Source organism: Phodopus roborovskii, unplaced genomic scaffold (genome assembly GCF_943737965.1).
Source record: "Phodopus roborovskii unplaced genomic scaffold, PHOROB, whole genome shotgun sequence".
In the NCBI taxonomy this organism is placed as follows: Eukaryota; Metazoa; Chordata; class Mammalia; order Rodentia; family Cricetidae; genus Phodopus; species Phodopus roborovskii.
Genome location: NW_026126575.1, coordinates 2,690,466 through 2,707,397, shown reverse-complemented (window position 1 = coordinate 2,707,397; position 16,932 = coordinate 2,690,466). Strand labels below are relative to the sequence as shown.

Below are 16,932 nucleotides of genomic sequence, written 5' to 3'. Positions count from 1 at the left end.
CTCGAGAGATGTGACTCCTGGACCCCTGCCTACACCTGGCCTAATTACTGCTATTGGGCACTGTGTTTTGTTATCCAGTTATGGGCAGCATAATTGCCAGCTGCTTTTACACTGTCAGCCTGCCTGGCCTTTGAGTGTGGTGGGGATGCAGGAAGAGAGCTAGAGGAAAGGCCTTATGGGCATGGAGGCTGCCTTATGTAGCCCTTCCTGTGATGACTTCCCATGGAAGACAGGCTTGCAGTTGTGTCTGCAAAAGCTAATATGCTCACAGGCTGCTGCCCCTGGTCTGTTCTCTCCCCCCAGACCCTGTCCTGCAGAGTGAGATCAGCTCACCCAGTGCACGCTCACAAGCAAGGAGGCCAGGGCTAAGTAGTTGGTAGGGTCAGCCCAGGCTGTTGACTTGGGGTGAGCAGAGCAAGGGACCTCTCCTCTCTTAGGTTAGGCAAAACTGGGCAGCCCCCTGCCTCCGGGCAGCTAGGGCGCGTGCCGGCCTTGGCATACAGCCTGGATGGCCCAGACATCCTCTTCAGCAACCCCGCCTGCCCTCAGTCTGGATAATGGCTCTATTGTTGGCTCTGGACTGGACGGACAGCTGACCTGGCCAGGCTGTCAGCTGCCTGCCCACCCGCCTGCAGCAGTTGGCTAGGGCCTTAGAGGTGATTGGAGCCCAGCAGGCAGCCTGGACAGCCTGGGGCTTTGGCCTTACCAACTAGTGGCAGCTTCCTCTCCACCCTGACAAAGCTCTCTCTGGCCTCTCCTGGGATGTACTGAGAGCCGTGGGTAGGGTACTCCTTGGCCTGCTGTATCGTGGTTAGTGGTCTGTCCATTGGGGAGATCAGAGCCTGGCCTGACTTCTCTCCCTGGCCAACTCAGATTCCAGGTCTATCCCCAACAGATAGACAGAGGACAGAGTCTTGAGAGGCACAGGCATAGGGTGCATGAATAGGTGCAGCTTGGGAGGCTAGATAGCTTCACCACAGCCTCTGGGGTCAATGGGCTGTTGAGGACAGTTATGGAAGATTATGGTGTCTGGGGAGAAGTGTGAGAAGCAAGAAGGCAACAGCTGGAGGTGGTAAGGATGCCTGGGATGCCTCAGCCTGTGCCTTCCTATGCTCTGCCAACTGCCCAGCTGCTTTTCAAGGGGCTGCTAGACCAGCTGTCTCCCAGGTGGGTGGGCCTAGAGTGGACAGCTGTGGGCTGAGACATCGGCGTGTGGGCTCTCCTGCCCAGTCAGTGCTGTCCTTCTATTGCCCTGGCCCTGGGCCCACTCTGCATTCTGCAGCTCTTGCCTTTGCACTCCTGGGATGCCCTCCTGGCTGACTCCCCAGTACTTCAGGGTAGACTGTGACCCCAGTTGCAGTTGGGGATCCAAGGCTTGATTCTCACAGGTTCTGTATGAGTCTCAGTTTACCTCTTAATCTGTGTGGTCTGATGAAGCTGGCTATACTGTAGTGGGATACAGCATGACCCGGGGACCATCATTCCAGTCAGGTGTTCCCCTAATGTTTACACATATGGGTCTTACTGTACATGTGTAAAGGTACCCCAGCACATGCACATATACATACCTAGGAACAAATTACATATGTGTACAGGGACCCCATTACACAGGCATATACATGGAGACTCCCATCACACACGTATAGACAGGGTCCCATTTACACACATGTATACTAGAGGATTCCATCATCTACAGGTGCACATGGGGACTTCATCAAATGTGTATACACAGGGACTTCATCATGTGTATACATGTGGGAACACTACTACATGTGCACACAAAGGTCCTATCAAACACATATACATGGGAACAACTTACATGTGTGTACATGGACCACATCCTACATGGGTACACAGATTCTCCATCACACATATACACCCTTAAGGATTCTGTTATGCATAGATCCAGGAACTACATATAAATGTACATAGGGATCCATCACTTACGTATTTATTGAGACTCCATCACATGTGTATGCACAGGCCTTCTTACACAGGCTCCCCTCCATGTGCTCACACAGGGATCCATCATGTATATACAAAGGATCATCACACATACTTATATTCAGAGACTAGGATGTGCCTGTGCATACAAATACCCCATTATACCTGTGTATACAGAGGCCACATCATCACATGTATGTATACACAGGACCCCTATCCCATGTATACACACTGAGACCCCCTTCGCACATATGCACATTGAGGCTCTATCACACATGTGCACACAGGAATCCCATCATCACATATGTGTTCATGACCCTTGTCCCATGTGTGTACACAGGGACCCATCAACTGGTATGTATACGAGTGCCTGTCATGGACACACCCATTGCCCGTGTGAGCACAGGGACACCATATGTGTACATTTAGGAACCTGTTGCTTGTGTATACACAGGGACCCCATCATGTGTATACAAAGAGACCTCATCACTCACATGTGCACAGAGACTCCATTATGCACGCAGTAGGGAACTGCATCATACACTATACACATAGGGACCCCATCATGCGTGCACCTCGGGAACTTCATCACACATGTGTTCTCAGAGGGCCTTGTATTTATTTATTTTCTTTTCTGGTTCTGTGACAAAATACCCTGACAAAAACAACTTAAGGGAAAAGGGGTTTGTTTTAGCTCACTGTCCTAGAGGATAGAGTTCATCATAGTCAGGGAGGATGTGGCAGCAGCAGGCAAATGGGGTAAGACTGTAATCTTCAAGGCCCACCCTTGTGATGCTCTTCTTAAGACTCCCACCTCTAACAGGTTCTAGAACCTTCTCACACAGTGCCACCAGCTGGGAATTAAGTAAACACATGCGCCTGTGAGGGACATTTCATATTCAAAACATAAGCCCCACTATCATACATGCACTCAGGGACCCTGAAACACATATATATGTAGGGTCCACACAGAGGTCCTGTCAGGCCTGCCTGTAACTGCCCCCTCCCCCTCCCCATGCCTCCACTTTCTCTAGCTCAGGACTGGTTTCCACCTCTTCCAGTGATCTCTCCCTAGAGTTAGCCTCTAATGGGTCATATCCCTAGGACCTGGTTGCAGATGTGTCCCATTGCTAGGCAGGTATGGACAGCTGGACTCACATGCCCCCAACTGCAGCTGCCTGTGAAGACCACCGGTTCCAGTCAATTAAGCCAGCAGACTGGGTGCAGGGCCTTCTGAGCCTGGGCGGCCTGTAGTCCTTTCCTTACTGACTGTTCAGAGAAAGGCCTGCTCTCTGCCCTGGCCTGTCCCTTCCCTGCATGCTTGGAGCTAGTGTGTCTACCCCAAGCTGGGAAGAGTGGTGGTAGGTGGTGGCAGGCGGTGGTAGTCAGTGTGGCAGGAGTCCCTGGGTCCCTGCCCAGAGCACCCTGCATGCTGGGTGTGGAGCTGTCAACAGGGATGGCATCTTCCTGGGATGTGCAGGTGGGTGAAGCCCAGGGTGTAAGGGAAGTAGAGTCTTAGAGGCTTGGAGGACATTGGTCTAGAGCTCTCAGTCCCCTGCACACTCGACAGGCTGTTTTCTGGCACCTGTCTCAAGTTGGCCTTCCTGTCTGCTGGGGTGGTGGATGCTGGTGTTTCATTCCCATTTCATGGGTAGAGAGAGAGTGCTGGAGAGCTTCAGCACCGGATGTGGGTCCTTTCCTCTGAGAGACATCCAAGCCAGGTAGCCTACGCAGCATGAGTCCAGCCTTGCCATGACTGTTGTGCTACCCACGGTGCAGCAGTGTGAGCTTGCTGGAGCAGTGTGGCAGCGCTGGCACAGGTATCAAGGACCTGACTCCCTTCCTGCTCTGACATAGCTGGGCACTGTAGGTTTAGGTTAGGGTTAGTGTCCTTACCAGCTCCAGGGGCTCTGGGCTGCTGTGGTCCCTTACCACCTTAGCAGCTGTTCTTGCTTGTCCATCCGAGGTCTAGGAACAAAGTTTGGGCAACTGTGGGCCCAGCCCCAACAGGCCTCTCAGGGTCTTCTCCCTTACCCTGCTCTTCCTGCTGGGTTTGACTTAAGCCTGCCTTGGTGGAGAGGCAGCTGAGCGGATGTAGGGGGGTGGCCCAGGCTCTCAGGAATGTGACCCTCCCCCCCTTCTCAGCCAGCAGCCTCTTGGCCCAGAGACACGAGGCCCCACCCTGGCTGGCCCCTCTCCCAGCTCCTGACAGAGCTGGCCTACACAGGGTGCTGCTTTTGCCTGACCCTGCTGCCCCCAGGTCTGTCCTGTTCCCTTTCTGTGGGGTACAGAGAAAGCCAAGCTCACTCCAGCCCCCTACCTTGAGGTAGAGAGATAGACTAGATGTGGGTGTTAGGCAGCAGCCTTAGCTGCATAGTGGGTAGAAGCAAGCTGCAGATCCTGTGCCCAGGAGACTGTTCATGGGCCCAGCTGAGCCGGGCAGATGTGTCCCACGAGTCCCATCCTTAAAGCCCCCATGGGTCTCTCTGTTAATTAAATACATTTGTTTGGTAAAAGCAACTAAAAATACTTGTAGCACCAAGGCTGCTGGGGAGGAGCAGGCTAATTAGTGCCTGGCTTGTTTGGGACCTGAACTGTACTTCATGCCGATGAGACTCCCTTCTCTCTAACCCCAAGATACCCAGGGACAGCCTTGGCTTGGCTATGTGTGAGCCCCTCGTCTTTTTCCTCAGCTACACTGATCACCAGGTCTGTGCATGCCCCCTCACTTCCAACCTGCCTTGCTTCACAGGCCTCAGGTGACCCATGAAAGAGTCCAGAGTACCTGTAGCTTGGTGGTAGGCACTGAAATCCATGTGTACCCTATCACTGAGTTTTGGTGTCTGGACTGATAGAGGAACCAAAACACACCTGCCCAGTGTGTCTTGTCCTATCTCCCTATCCTTGGGCTGGGCTGGGTCAGGGATAGTCTGAACCAAGCCTGGACCTTGCAGGGCTTAGGTGGGGAAGTGCTTGTTGGCAGATGAGGTAGGTCTAGAAGAGAGTATTGTTGGCTTGTCTCACTGACCTCTCTTGCTAACACAGATTCTGGTGGACCTCGCAAACCCCAGTGGGAGGCCAGCCCTGGCTTATGAGAGTGTGGTGGCTCAGGAGGGCAACCCTATCCTGCGAGACCTTGTCCTCAGCCCCAACCGCCAGTACCTCTATGCTATGACGGAAAAGCAGGTGGGTGCCACTGGCTGCTCAGCCATGGACTATCAAGGTGGCTAGGGTGGAATCCCTAGCCAAAGAACCTCATAAGGAAACTGAGGAATAGCTTGTCTGGAGTCATGAGGCTGCTTCTCCCCCTGGAGGTGCCCTATTAGCTGTAAAACCTGACATGTCTCAAAAGATGAGCAGTGGACTTGTTCTAGGAGATGTGTATATAAGGGTTCCATGCCATCCATGTAGCCTCAGACTCCCTAGGACCTGGTCAGGAATGCCTTCTTCCTCTCCCTGTGATGTCTAACCCTGGAAGTTGGTGCTTGAGTGACTGCACGGTCCAACCACAGGTGCCATTGGAAGGTTGAGCTGTGATGCTCCTGGCTCAGACTCTGGCTATCTGTAATGGGTTATGGCTGCCTAGTTTTTCAAGGCTGTGTTCTTTATGTGCCCAGCCTTACCAGTTTGGTGCCTGTTCCGACCCTTCTGTGCAAACTGGTGTCCCTATGACAAATGGAATGGCAGTCGTTGAAGGGGAACAGGCAGGATGCCAGGCTTTCTGACCAGCTCTTGCTTCTCAGCAATCCTTCTGAACATAGTTGGTTCTGCCTCTGGAGTCCTGAGAGCTGGGGAGACCCAGAGTCTGCCTGCGCCTCCGAGCACCACTGGCTGGCCCCAGTCTTCTTTCACTGACAAGTCTATCTAACCCTCAGAAGCCCAGGCCAGGAAGGAGTCTAGACAGGTGGGAGATTTGTATGGTTACAGCTGTCGGTCTCAGCTGGCTACCTGTCTTGGACCTCTTGTCCCTGTTGGATCTGCTTGTCTGAGGCAGTGTGACCATGCCTGGCTTTTGTATACCCTGAGCTCCTACAGGATGGGGACTGCAGGGATGGGATGAGAGTCTGGGATGGACCTAGATAGGCCTCATGCTATGATCTCTCCTCAGGTGACAAGGGTACCTGTGGAAAGCTGTGTGCAGTATACTTCCTGTGAGCTGTGCCTGGGGTCTCGGGACCCCCACTGTGGCTGGTGTGTCCTGCACAGTGTGTAAGTCTGGGAGGTCTGGCTTGAAGGGGTGGGTGGGTGACATTTGGCTTGGTGGCCTCTGGAAATGGGCTGTGTATATCTCAGTCACAGCTGCCCTGGAGCTGCCTGAGGTCTCATTTGGCCCCACTGACCAGTGATGGGACTGTTCCAAGGTGGGGGCAGAGGAAGCCATGTCCTCAGCCCAGGGACCCCTCTCTGGTGACCCTGGAGGCTCTGGACTCCTATGGGCCCAACCTGGGTACATTCTACCTACAGTTGCTCTAGGCAGGATGCCTGTGAGCGGGCAGATGAGCCCCAGCGGTTTGCTTCTGACCTGCTGCAGTGTGTGCAGTTGACTGTCCAGCCACGCAATGTGTCAGTCACCATGTCCCAGGTGCCGGTGAGTTTGGCTGCTGGGGGTGGCTAGGAAAGAGCATTGGGTGGAGCAAGTGGGGCAGGCAACCACTCACCCAGGTCTTCTGCCACGGGCCAGCTTGTGCTGCAGGCTTGGAATGTGCCTGACCTCTCAGCTGGTGTCAACTGCTCCTTTGAGGACTTCACAGAAACTGAGAGCATCCTGGAAGATGGCCGCATCCATTGTCGCTCACCCTCTGCCCGGGAAGTAGCACCCATCACACAGGGCCAGGGTGAGTGGGTACCCTTCCTGCTCAGCAATAGCAGACACAGGAGGAGAGCCAAAAGCAGGAGGTGTGTGGGGCTGGGCAGAGCTTCAGGAGAGGCCAGAGTGGAGGTGGTGCCATTTGCTCTGTGTGATGAAACCATGTTGGAGGTTTGAACACAGCACCTTTCTGCCTACTATGGTCCATTTAGTCATTCAGCACTTGGCAAGCAACCCAGTGAGTCCACTTAGTTCAGCCTTCATGAGGAAGCTGTATTCTGACTCCTTATTGGCTAACTGAGCAAGGGACATCAGCCACCTTGAGCCTAGGCTAGGGATCTACTGGGCTAGCTTCCATCTAGACCCTCTCTGTGGGTGCCAGGCTCTGTGGTCTATGACCTGATGCCTCAGCCTCTATATTCTACAGGAGACCAGCGAGTGGTGAAGCTCTACCTCAAGTCCAAAGAGACCGGGAAAAAGTTTGCATCTGTGGACTTTGTCTTCTATAACTGCAGTGTTCACCAGTCGTGAGTGTCCCCGCATCATGCCGTTGCTATAGTCCCATCCCCAGGGTCTTGCTGCAGATACTTTGCAGGCCTGTCCTCCTGCAGCTGACACCCAGTCAAGCAGACAGGATAAGCGGTCCCCACAAAAGCAGCCTGCCACTGAAGAGCTGGCCAGGCAAGGACCTGAGGGCAGTATAGAGGGAGGCTGTGGCTATGGAGAGCTGTTTTAGAAACTTGGTAGAAGAGTGAAATGTGGCCTATTTAAAGCCCTGTTGATCACCAGAGTGGAGCCAGGACCTCCAAGGAAGACAGTAATCTGGGCCATTGTGGAACCCAAACGTGGCACCTAAGTGTCAACTCCAGGCCTGGCTATAGCTACTGCACAGTAGGACAACCAGGCATTGACTTCTGCCTAGTTCCTGGGGCTTCTGGCTGAGCTCAGGGAGTTAGGTGGGGTCAGCTCTGTTTGCTGTTTCCCATCTTGGCTGTGAGCACCTGGCTTCAGAAACAAGGGAGCTGGGGACAAAGTATAGTCCAGTCACTAGCCAGGGCACTGGTCAAGAGAGGGTCCTTAGAAGGCTAGGGCAAGGGTGAGGATTTCAGAGAGAACTTTAATAGCTTTGGCCTGGGAGATGGAGCTGGCTGACTTTTCAGTCATACTTTTATTTGTTGGTAGAGTCCCAGGGCCTTCTCTTATCCAGGCAAGGTAGGTCATCTCCGGAGCAGGAGACTGTTGTATTTAGGAGTCCTTGGGGTTGTCTTCAGGAGCAAGGTCACCAGAACAGGTAGGGCAATCCTGGAGGGTGGGAAAAGGTGTGTTCTGGAGACTGTGAAGCTGTCTTTGAGCAGCACCTGCCCACATAGAGCTGGTTTGGATAGGATAGGCGGAGGTAGACTGGCACTCTGAGTAGTTTGGAGAACCACTTGCTGCCCCAGCTTGAGCGCATTGAAGTGGGATGTGCGGCATGTGCTTCTCATGTCCTTACAAGCACATTCTGGTTCTCAGTCATAATGACCAGTGGTCACTACAGTGACCAGTGCAGGGATGAAGAGGAAGAGAGCCAGAGGAGGCAGGACCTGTACAGCCAGCAGAGGGTGTGGTTATCTTCTCAGCCAGGAGCAGCCAGTGCAAAGGCCCTAAGGTGGCACTCCAAGGAGAAGCAACACACCAGGTCCCCATGGTGGAAATACAAGCTGCTATCCCCTAAGCCTGACTGTCCATTTCCCCCCTGCAGCTGCCTGGCATGTGTCAATGGCTCTTTCCCTTGCCACTGGTGCAAATACCGTCACGTGTGCACCAACAATGCGGCCGACTGTGCCTTTCTAGAAGGACGTGTCAATGTGTCTGAGGTAAGGCTGAATGAGTGGTCTTAAGACTTCAGAAGTATCACTGTGTCACCCAACAATACCCATGGATGTACACTGTGAGGTATGACCAAAGTGGTGACAACTTCCGGAATGTCATAGTCTGAGGCCAGACTGGGAACATTTGCTGTTGTCCTTGGGTAGCCTTTATAATCTTTGGGAGATAGAGACTGGAGATTAGGAACCCTGCTCTTTCAGACAGTGAAGAAAGGTAACGCCAGAGCTATGGTGGTTTCTGAAACTCCACATGGTAATTGCTGCTGAATATGACTATATAAATGGCAGGCCACTCCTGCTGGAACCTATGATGCCCTGGGCATGCATACTATCTTGGGGTTGGGAAGGAAGAAGCCATGAATTCTCCCACTTGGGTCTGTGGGAGCGGCAGTCAGACTGGACTTGCCTGGAAACCTTGGCAGAAGGTCATATGTATGAGTGTGGCCCCATGAGCCTGACCACCTCTGTTTTTCCTTCTTATACAACCCATCACTCCCTCCCCCCACCCTACCCCCACTTACTGGCTTAATGTTCTGCTAGGACAAGGTGGTAGTGGAAAGCAAGATCCTGTACCTAATGGTGATGGGGGCAGTGAGTGAGAGTCGGGGACTTGGTGGTGGGGTGGGCACTCTGGGAGTGTAGCAGTGGGGGAACTGGGCCACAATATCCAGGGGCAAAAGGAGCCAAACCTGGGGCCTGAGGAGCTGGCCAGGGCTTTTCCAGAGGCCTATGCAGTGCCCTAGAGAAAACAAAGTACTAGTAGAAGGCGGGGGGGGGGGAGACCCCTATTGATGGTTCCTAAGGCCAAGGTGTCCCAGGTTTCTTCTTGTGTCTCTCTGATCCTGCCCTGACTAGCCCATCACCTCCAGGAAGTTTTATTAAGCAGAGGAAACTGTCTTCCTGGAGTGACAACCCATTCAGGTCCTCGGCAAAGCCATAGTGTGCTGAGTGGGGTGGGAAGCAGAGAGCCCTGCTTTGTCTGCTTTGTATAGATTGTCAGGAGTTGTTCAGCCACAGACTAAACAAATGAAACTCTTTAGAAAACCTGGGATACTCAGTGGCAAGCAGCAGACCCCATCTTCCTGCCTTTGCCTCTGGGGGATCTCATGCAGACTCACATAATCCTGTGGCTTTTTAGCCCAAGGTGCTTTTCTATACCCAGATACTGGCTTTCAGATGGAGAGAGACCTGTAGGCATTCACCTTGCACACAGGGCTTGCTGAACAGGTAGTGAGATGAGTAGCCAGGATGGGGTGGTAGGCCCTAGAAGGAATATCACAGAGACTTGGTGAGTAGAGCCCATGCTGACAGTTCTGGGGACTGGGGATGTTCTCTTAGTACCACATTCTGACCTTACTGTAGGAGTGGTGAGGTATAAGTGGCCTTCCAAAAGAATCCCATTACATAACCTCCCCAGTGGTCTGGGATGTCTAGGAACCTGGCATGCATCCTAAAACATCCCCTTCTCTTGGCTACTTCTGGGTTGATCCTGGAGTGAAAGTGGAATCAGGAGCCCTTAGACAGGGACCCTGGCTCCATTCCACAGGTGTCTTTCAGTCTCTCTGGACTGTTGAGAAACAAGGAATTGGTTAGATGTTTCATGGCTGTTGGTTCCTGACCCTGAACCAATAGATCCCAAGGGATCTATGACTGACCTATCAGCAGGGCTTGAGGTGCAAGTGCTGATGGGATTGATTCAGCTAGACTCTGTGCCCCAGAGGTCCCTACTTAGCCTGGCCTGTGAGTTATGGAATTCATAATTAGAAGATATGCTGCTGGGCTTGGAGAGGCTACAGGAGTCTAGGTGAGGTAGAATTTACACCAGGGAGGCCTAAGCAGGCCTTCCATCCAGAGTGAGGCCAGCAGGTTGATAGCTAGGAGGACAATGTTGGGGTAGTGGGGCAGGCAGGAGGATCTGGCCTGTCAGCCATGTCTGCCCTCTGCCTGCTGTACTCACATAGGCTATTTCAGGGAGTAATGCTGGGCTCGACCTGGTATGTTCGAGTAAGTAGGTAGTAAGCCCAGCTCGTCATGACTGTTGGGGGCTCCAGGACAAGCTCAGCCTAAGTTGGTACTGTTCTCTCAGCTGGGTCCCAGTTGGCTACAGCCACTAAGTGCTCCTAAGATGTTAGGGGATGCAACAGTATGGATGTGCTCCTGCATACCAGTGTCTTCAGCAGGGCTGCCCCCTGAGTTGGGGTTAGTGCCCAATGGATATAGGGGCATCCCACAGGTGTGCCCACTGAAACTTTTCAGATCTGTTAGGATCAAACCTTGAGAGGTGGGGTCAGAGCTCAGACCCTTCTGAGCCCTGCAGAGCAGATCCTGGGCCTATATCTACCTTGGGAGCCAAGTCAGCCCCCAGGGATCAGGCCTGTTTTCAGCATCCCTATTTAAAGCTGCTCCACAGGCTCCCACGGGGTACCTCCTCCTGAGGCTGCTGCCAGCCATGCTGCAAGCAAGCCAGGCATTGCATCAGTTATTGTTGCTGAAACCTTGGCCCATGGGGGTGGGGGTGGGGGCTGGCTGTTTTTCTACAGGGCCCAGGCTATTTTTACATGCTCCCAGGCCCCCAGCTGAGAGCCTACTACCCAGTACTCTGTTCTTGGCTCCTGTTTTGGGTCTGTGCAACTGTGGGCCAGATGGGGTACCTGTAATCCCCAGAGTGGTGGGGTCCTAGGTTATGGCCAGAGTGAATAGGCTGGCCTCTGCAGCTACAGCCTGGTGGGAGCAGGAACTAAAGACCGCTGCCCCTGTGATACCTAGAATCAAACTGACACAAGGAGCCTGGGCTTGTGAGCCACCACAGCCTGGAACATAGTGGAACTTGCACTTCTTGCTGGCCACCAGACCCAGCTCAGCCAGAGCTTTGCTATCCCCAGGACTGCCCACAGATCCTGCCTTCTACCCACATCTATGTGCCAGTGGGTGTGGTGAAGCCCATCACCTTGGCTGCACGGAACCTGCCACAGCCACAGTCAGGTCAGCGAGGGTATGAGTGCCTTTTCCACATCCCAGGCAGCCCGGCCCGCGTCACTGCACTGCGCTTCAACAGCTCCAGCCTGCAATGCCAGAACTCCTCGGTGAGGGGACAGCAGGCGGGTGGGTAAGATGGGGTGCTCCATGCTCTGGAGTGGGCCATTGCCCAACCGGTCCCAGACCAGATTTGTTAGTGAAAAAACACCCAGATGGCTTATGTGGCCAGGTGTGCCTTAGGAAGATCAGAAAGAGATCAGAAAGTTCTGCTGGCTCCCTGGCCACCACTGAGCCCTTGGGTGAGTATGGGTGGTATAGGTGAATGGGCTGATGGTGGGCCCTGAGTTCTTGAGTGAAATAGCCAGGTGCAATGACTACAGCCTATATCCTTTGACCATTAAGGAAACTGCCCCACACCATAGCCATATGAACATCAGCAGGTGGCATTGCTGGTGGAAGACGTATAGCTCACAGTGACATTCCCAAAGTTGTCACTGAGCTCAGCCAATCTGGTATTAAGGACTTCTCTAGAGCAGAGTTCTTTATAGAACAAGCCTCTGTGGGTGACAGGGGTGTGGGTGGGGGGCTCAGCGCAGGTTTCAGACTTTCTTCTGGCTCACTGATGACTGGAAGGCCTCATTTTCCCCTCTGCCCAGCAAGCATCTAGTCAGGAGGGCAGTGGATTTTTTGCAACAGGCTTATGATCAGATTGGCATGGCATGTGGACACAGAACTATTGGCAAGGCTTTAGTTGTCCTCACCCCCTGGTTCCTGCAGTCCTTGGATGATAGAGGTCTATACAACAGGGTAAAAGTTGAGGGCAGAGTCGGCTGCCAGGGTCGCATGGGCTGCAGGTTAATGAAAGGATAGCTCTCCACCCACTGGAGAAGGCTATACTCTCCCATTTCCCATCTTACTGGTCACCTCCCATCCTCTTGCTGGCTCCTCACATAACCTGTACCCCCCCCATACACACTCCCATAACACCCCTTTTTTCTTTTGCTTTTTATCTGTCCACCCCTCATCTCTGTTGTCCTCTTCTATGCAGACCCCCATTTATCTTCCCTTCAGCAGTGTTTAAAGGGAAGAGAGAGTATCAGGGAATTTGATAGGATCCAATTAAATTCCTTCAGATAAAATAGTGATGAATTGCTGAGCCACTCCTTAGAGATGTCAAGTTGCCTGCCTCGGCCTGAACACAAGACGGAGCTAAGGTCGTCAGCTGTACAAAGTGGGAAGTAGCTAAGCCTAGGCCCAGCCCTTGAGGCTGTTAGCCTAAGTGCTGGTCAGCCTAGGTAGAGGTGGGAGCCATGCTCATTCCTCAGGACAGAGGTCTTTTGACTTATGCTTAGGCTATGGGGTCACAAATACCTCACACCTCAGAAGTCCTGGCCTGCTTAGCAGACAAAGACTGATGTCCACAGAGCTTTCCCAATGCTCTTGGGCCCAGCTAGCCCTGCTTTCCCTGACAGCTGACTGCAATTCTCAGCCAAGGCTGCTCTGGTGCTGGAAGTAGTGTCTGAGGCAGCCTTGGAAGATTGCACTTGAGGCTGGCAATGGATGGGTTTTTTCAGGCTGCAGGAGATAGAGCTTAGCAGGAGGCAGCAAGGCCATGGAACCGGAAGTGAAGCCCTGTGTGGGAGAGGTGGGCAGAGAGCTGTGTGTGTTCTAGTCCAGCTTGCATATAGACAAGCCCGTTCAGTTGTCAATTTCAGAGATGGTGAGGACCCCCACAGGAACCCTTGACTCTCTGTGTGGCTCACCATCCCAAGTATGACCACTGCCTTCTTCCAACAGTACTCCTATGAAGGGAATGATGTCAGCGACCTACCTGTGAACCTATCAGTTGTGTGGAATGGCAACTTTGTCATTGACAATCCCCAGAACATCCAGGGTGAGTAGCAGGGCTGGTGGCCTGGGTGGATGGATGGTGGATGGGTCCATACTGACTAGCCTTCCTGTCACAGCCCACCTCTACAAGTGCCCAGCCTTGCGCCAGAGTTGCGGCCTCTGTCTCAAGGCTGACCCGCGCTTTGAGTGTGGCTGGTGTGTAGACGAACGCCGCTGTTCCCTACGTCACCACTGCCCGGCTGACTCACCAAACTCCTGGATGAATGCTCACCATGGCAGCAGCCGCTGCAAAGACCCCAAGATTCTCAAGGTAGGAGCTGGAGACCCGGTCCTATACCTGCCCAGCCCCACCCTTGTAAGCCCACCCACCACCACCTCTCACCTGGCACGGTAGACCTTGCTGTGTCCGCCCCAGCCTCTGCCTTCCTGCAGCTGTCCCCAGAGACAGGCCCTCGCCAGGGAGGGACAAGACTCACCATCACTGGCGAGAATCTGGGCCTGCGGTTCGAGGATGTGCGGTTAGGAGTGCACGTGGGCAAAGTGCTGTGCAGCCCTGTGGAGAGCGAGTACATCAGCGCAGAGCAGTAAGGCAGACTAGAGTTGGGTGGTGAGGGCTTAGGTGGCTTGGGGGGGCTTCTGTTGTGCTGAGCCCTACCATGCCCACAGGATTGTCTGTGAGATCGGAGATGCCAGCACATTGCGGGCCCATGATGCCCTGGTGGAGGTGTGTGTACAAGACTGCTCTTCCGGCTACCGAGCCCTGTCCCCCAAGCGCTTCACCTTTGTGGTAAGCCCCACCCCACTCCACCCCACTGCCCTCTACTTCTTGTTACCCCCAGAAAGGGGTAACCCATACCCTGTTGCCCATACCTAGACTGAGCCCAGCCACAAGGGAGTAGTTACCCTTGCTCCCTGGGCTATCTGACTATCTGGGGACACAGGGACTCAGGGACCCAGATGCTAGGGTATGCACCCAAGAGGGAATTCCCTCTAACAAGTCATCTTCCTACAGACACCAACCTTCTACCGTGTGAGCCCCTCCCGTGGGCCTCTGTCTGGAGGCACTTGGATTGGCATCGAAGGAAGCCATCTGAATGCAGGCAGTGATGTGGCTGTGTCCATTGGTGGCCGCCCCTGCTCCTTCTCCTGGTACGGGGTGAGAGTAGTCAGGGGCCATAGGGTTTTTCCTCTTGGCTCTGCTGTCCCCTTCTGTTGCCTGGGCAACGGGTATAGAAAACCTGTTGGGGTGATTACTATGGAAACCTAGAGACAGAAAAGGTTGCCATGGAGATAGAGGGCCAGCCTTCAGAGTGGAAAGAGGTGTGGCCTGGTCTCAGTGGGTACTACCTATTGCCTCCACCCTAGTCCCTCCTAAGGAGAGGGGAGATCTCTCTCTTGCAAGCAAAATAAAAAATATTTTTTAAAAAGTTTAATAAAGGAAACAGACATCTTAACAAAAGCCTTAAGGCTTGAAGTGGATAATTTTAGATTAAGGATGATAATAGAACGGCCCTTTAAATATTTTCTTGTGGTAATTACCCGTTATCAGGCTAATCATTGGTGTTTGCAGCCTGGAGGCTGTGGGGCCTCCAGGCTGAGGTAATACAGCCAGGGGACAGGGCCTCAGAACAGGTATTGCCTTGCTGATTGCTAATGAAGGTGACCTGTGACCCCATTCCCCAGGCCAACTTACTGTTGCTAGGAGCAGGGCATTTTCCAGGTGTGTGTGCAGTAGGGAGAGAGGGAGCGATTTTGTTTAAGGCACTGGGTGTGGTAGTGGAGCCCTATGCTCAGAGGTCTGAGGAAGGCAGTGCTGGCGAGTGGAAAGGGTCAGGTGTGTAGTTTAGTATCTCGGACCATCAACACCCCCCTCCCCAAGCAATAGCCTATCATCTGCAGGATGTGTTTTTCCCAAGCCTGGCAGGGTGGACTAGGATGGCTGCCTGGCAGTTATGAGAAGACAGAGGCTTGGCCAAGGTCTCTTGAAGAGTCAGCAGTAGGCAGGATCTACTTCACCTATCTGTGTTATAGACCTTGTCATTAGGAGAGTAGGGTGGAGTTCATGCCCAAGGGAGCCTGGTACAGCCAAGTGTAGGTGAGACCCAAGGTAGGGAGGGGCAGAGGGCCAGCCAGGGTTGGACCAGACATTGATGGCCACTCTAGGGCCATAGCTTTCATCCCAGTAACCACCTGAATGAGGCCACTGGGAGCCAGTGCTCAGCCACCATGGAGAGCTGCTGGTATGTTGACATACTGCCTCACCATGCCCTCACCCATCTTGACCCCAGGAGGAATTCTCGAGAGATCCGCTGCCTGACACCACCTGGGCAGACCCCTGGCAGCGCCCCTATTATTATCAACATCAACCGTGCCCAGCTCTCCAACCCCGAAGTGAAGTACAACTACACTGAGGATCCCACTATCCTCAGGATTGACCCTGAGTGGAGCATCAACAGGTGGGAGACCTGCTGTGGAGCCAGGAGCCCATCCCTGGCTGGAAGCACTTCCCTGTTCCCACCGTAGAGCCAAGGGTAGTACTTCCCCACTCCCCACTGTAGGTCAGGGGGTACTTCTTCTAAGTTGGTGGTAAATCCTAGCAAAAAGTGCTCTGGCTGAGCTTTGAATCATCTGCTCACACAGGGAGAGGCTGTGTGTCTCTTTTATACTTCTGGACTTAGAGCCTTGTCTGATTTCTCACTCCTTCTTTTAGTGGTGGGACCCTCCTAACAGTTACAGGCACCAATCTCGCCACCGTCCGTGAACCTAGAATCCGGGCCAAATATGGAGGTGTTGAGAGGGAGAATGTGAGTGAATGCCCTGTGCCTCTGGTCCCCTACCTCATTCCACCCTGCCCTGCCCTCCTCTTCTGGCCATATGGTTGCCTAGGTCAGCACTGCTGCTGCTAACAACACCCTGCTTCTGCCTCCCCATGCTTACCTGGCTATGCTGAGGCCTTGAGGACCAAGGGGTCAGCTAGGGGTGAGCCTTGAGCTCTGGCATGTCTGGTCCTCAGCTTTCAGAGAATGGGCATCTTGAACATGTACGCTCCCTTGATGCCTAGAGCATCCTCACAGGGAGCCATTATTCCCAGGGTGGGGCTGTGATTGGGTAGCTAGCTGGCCCACATTGGGAGGGCTGGTCTGAGGTCTTGGTGCCTATGTCCCAGAGCTGCATGGTGTACAATGACACCACCATGGTGTGCCGGGCGCCATCTATACACAACCCAACGCGCAGCCCACCAGAACTGGGAGAGCGGCCAGATGAGATTGGTTTCATCATGGACAATGTACGCACACTGCTAGTACTCAACAGCTCTTCATTTCTCTACTACCCGGACCCTGTACTGGAGCCACTCAGCCCTACTGGGCTCTTGGAGCTGAAGCCCAGCTCCCCACTCATCCTCAAGGTGGGTCTCTGTCACTGTGGCCTGCTGCTGCAGAGGCTGAGCTGGGATCGACAGCTGGGGCCAGGGGAGAGACCCCAGGA

At 53.6% G+C, this 16,932-nt stretch overlaps 1 protein-coding gene across 2 annotated transcripts in view; it reads left to right on the top strand.

Moving 5' to 3' along the window:
- Plxna1 (plexin A1) overlaps positions 1 to 16,932 on the top strand; it is a 45,912-nt gene that overhangs the window by 13,184 nt on the left and 15,796 nt on the right. For both annotated transcript variants that reach the window (XM_051203395.1, XM_051203394.1), the window contains exons 4-18: positions 4,990 to 5,130; positions 6,053 to 6,153; positions 6,409 to 6,532; positions 6,626 to 6,779; positions 7,179 to 7,278; positions 8,493 to 8,607; positions 11,502 to 11,702; positions 13,393 to 13,489; positions 13,563 to 13,756; positions 13,879 to 14,030; positions 14,113 to 14,233; positions 14,459 to 14,595; positions 15,735 to 15,902; positions 16,157 to 16,250; positions 16,613 to 16,852. In XM_051203395.1, the coding sequence (XP_051059352.1) occupies positions 4,990 to 5,130; positions 6,053 to 6,153; positions 6,409 to 6,532; positions 6,626 to 6,779; positions 7,179 to 7,278; positions 8,493 to 8,607; positions 11,502 to 11,702; positions 13,393 to 13,489; positions 13,563 to 13,756; positions 13,879 to 14,030; positions 14,113 to 14,233; positions 14,459 to 14,595; positions 15,735 to 15,902; positions 16,157 to 16,250; positions 16,613 to 16,852 (2,139 nt within the window). The remainder of the gene's footprint in view (positions 1 to 4,989; positions 5,131 to 6,052; positions 6,154 to 6,408; positions 6,533 to 6,625; positions 6,780 to 7,178; positions 7,279 to 8,492; positions 8,608 to 11,501; positions 11,703 to 13,392; positions 13,490 to 13,562; positions 13,757 to 13,878; positions 14,031 to 14,112; positions 14,234 to 14,458; positions 14,596 to 15,734; positions 15,903 to 16,156; positions 16,251 to 16,612; positions 16,853 to 16,932) is intronic.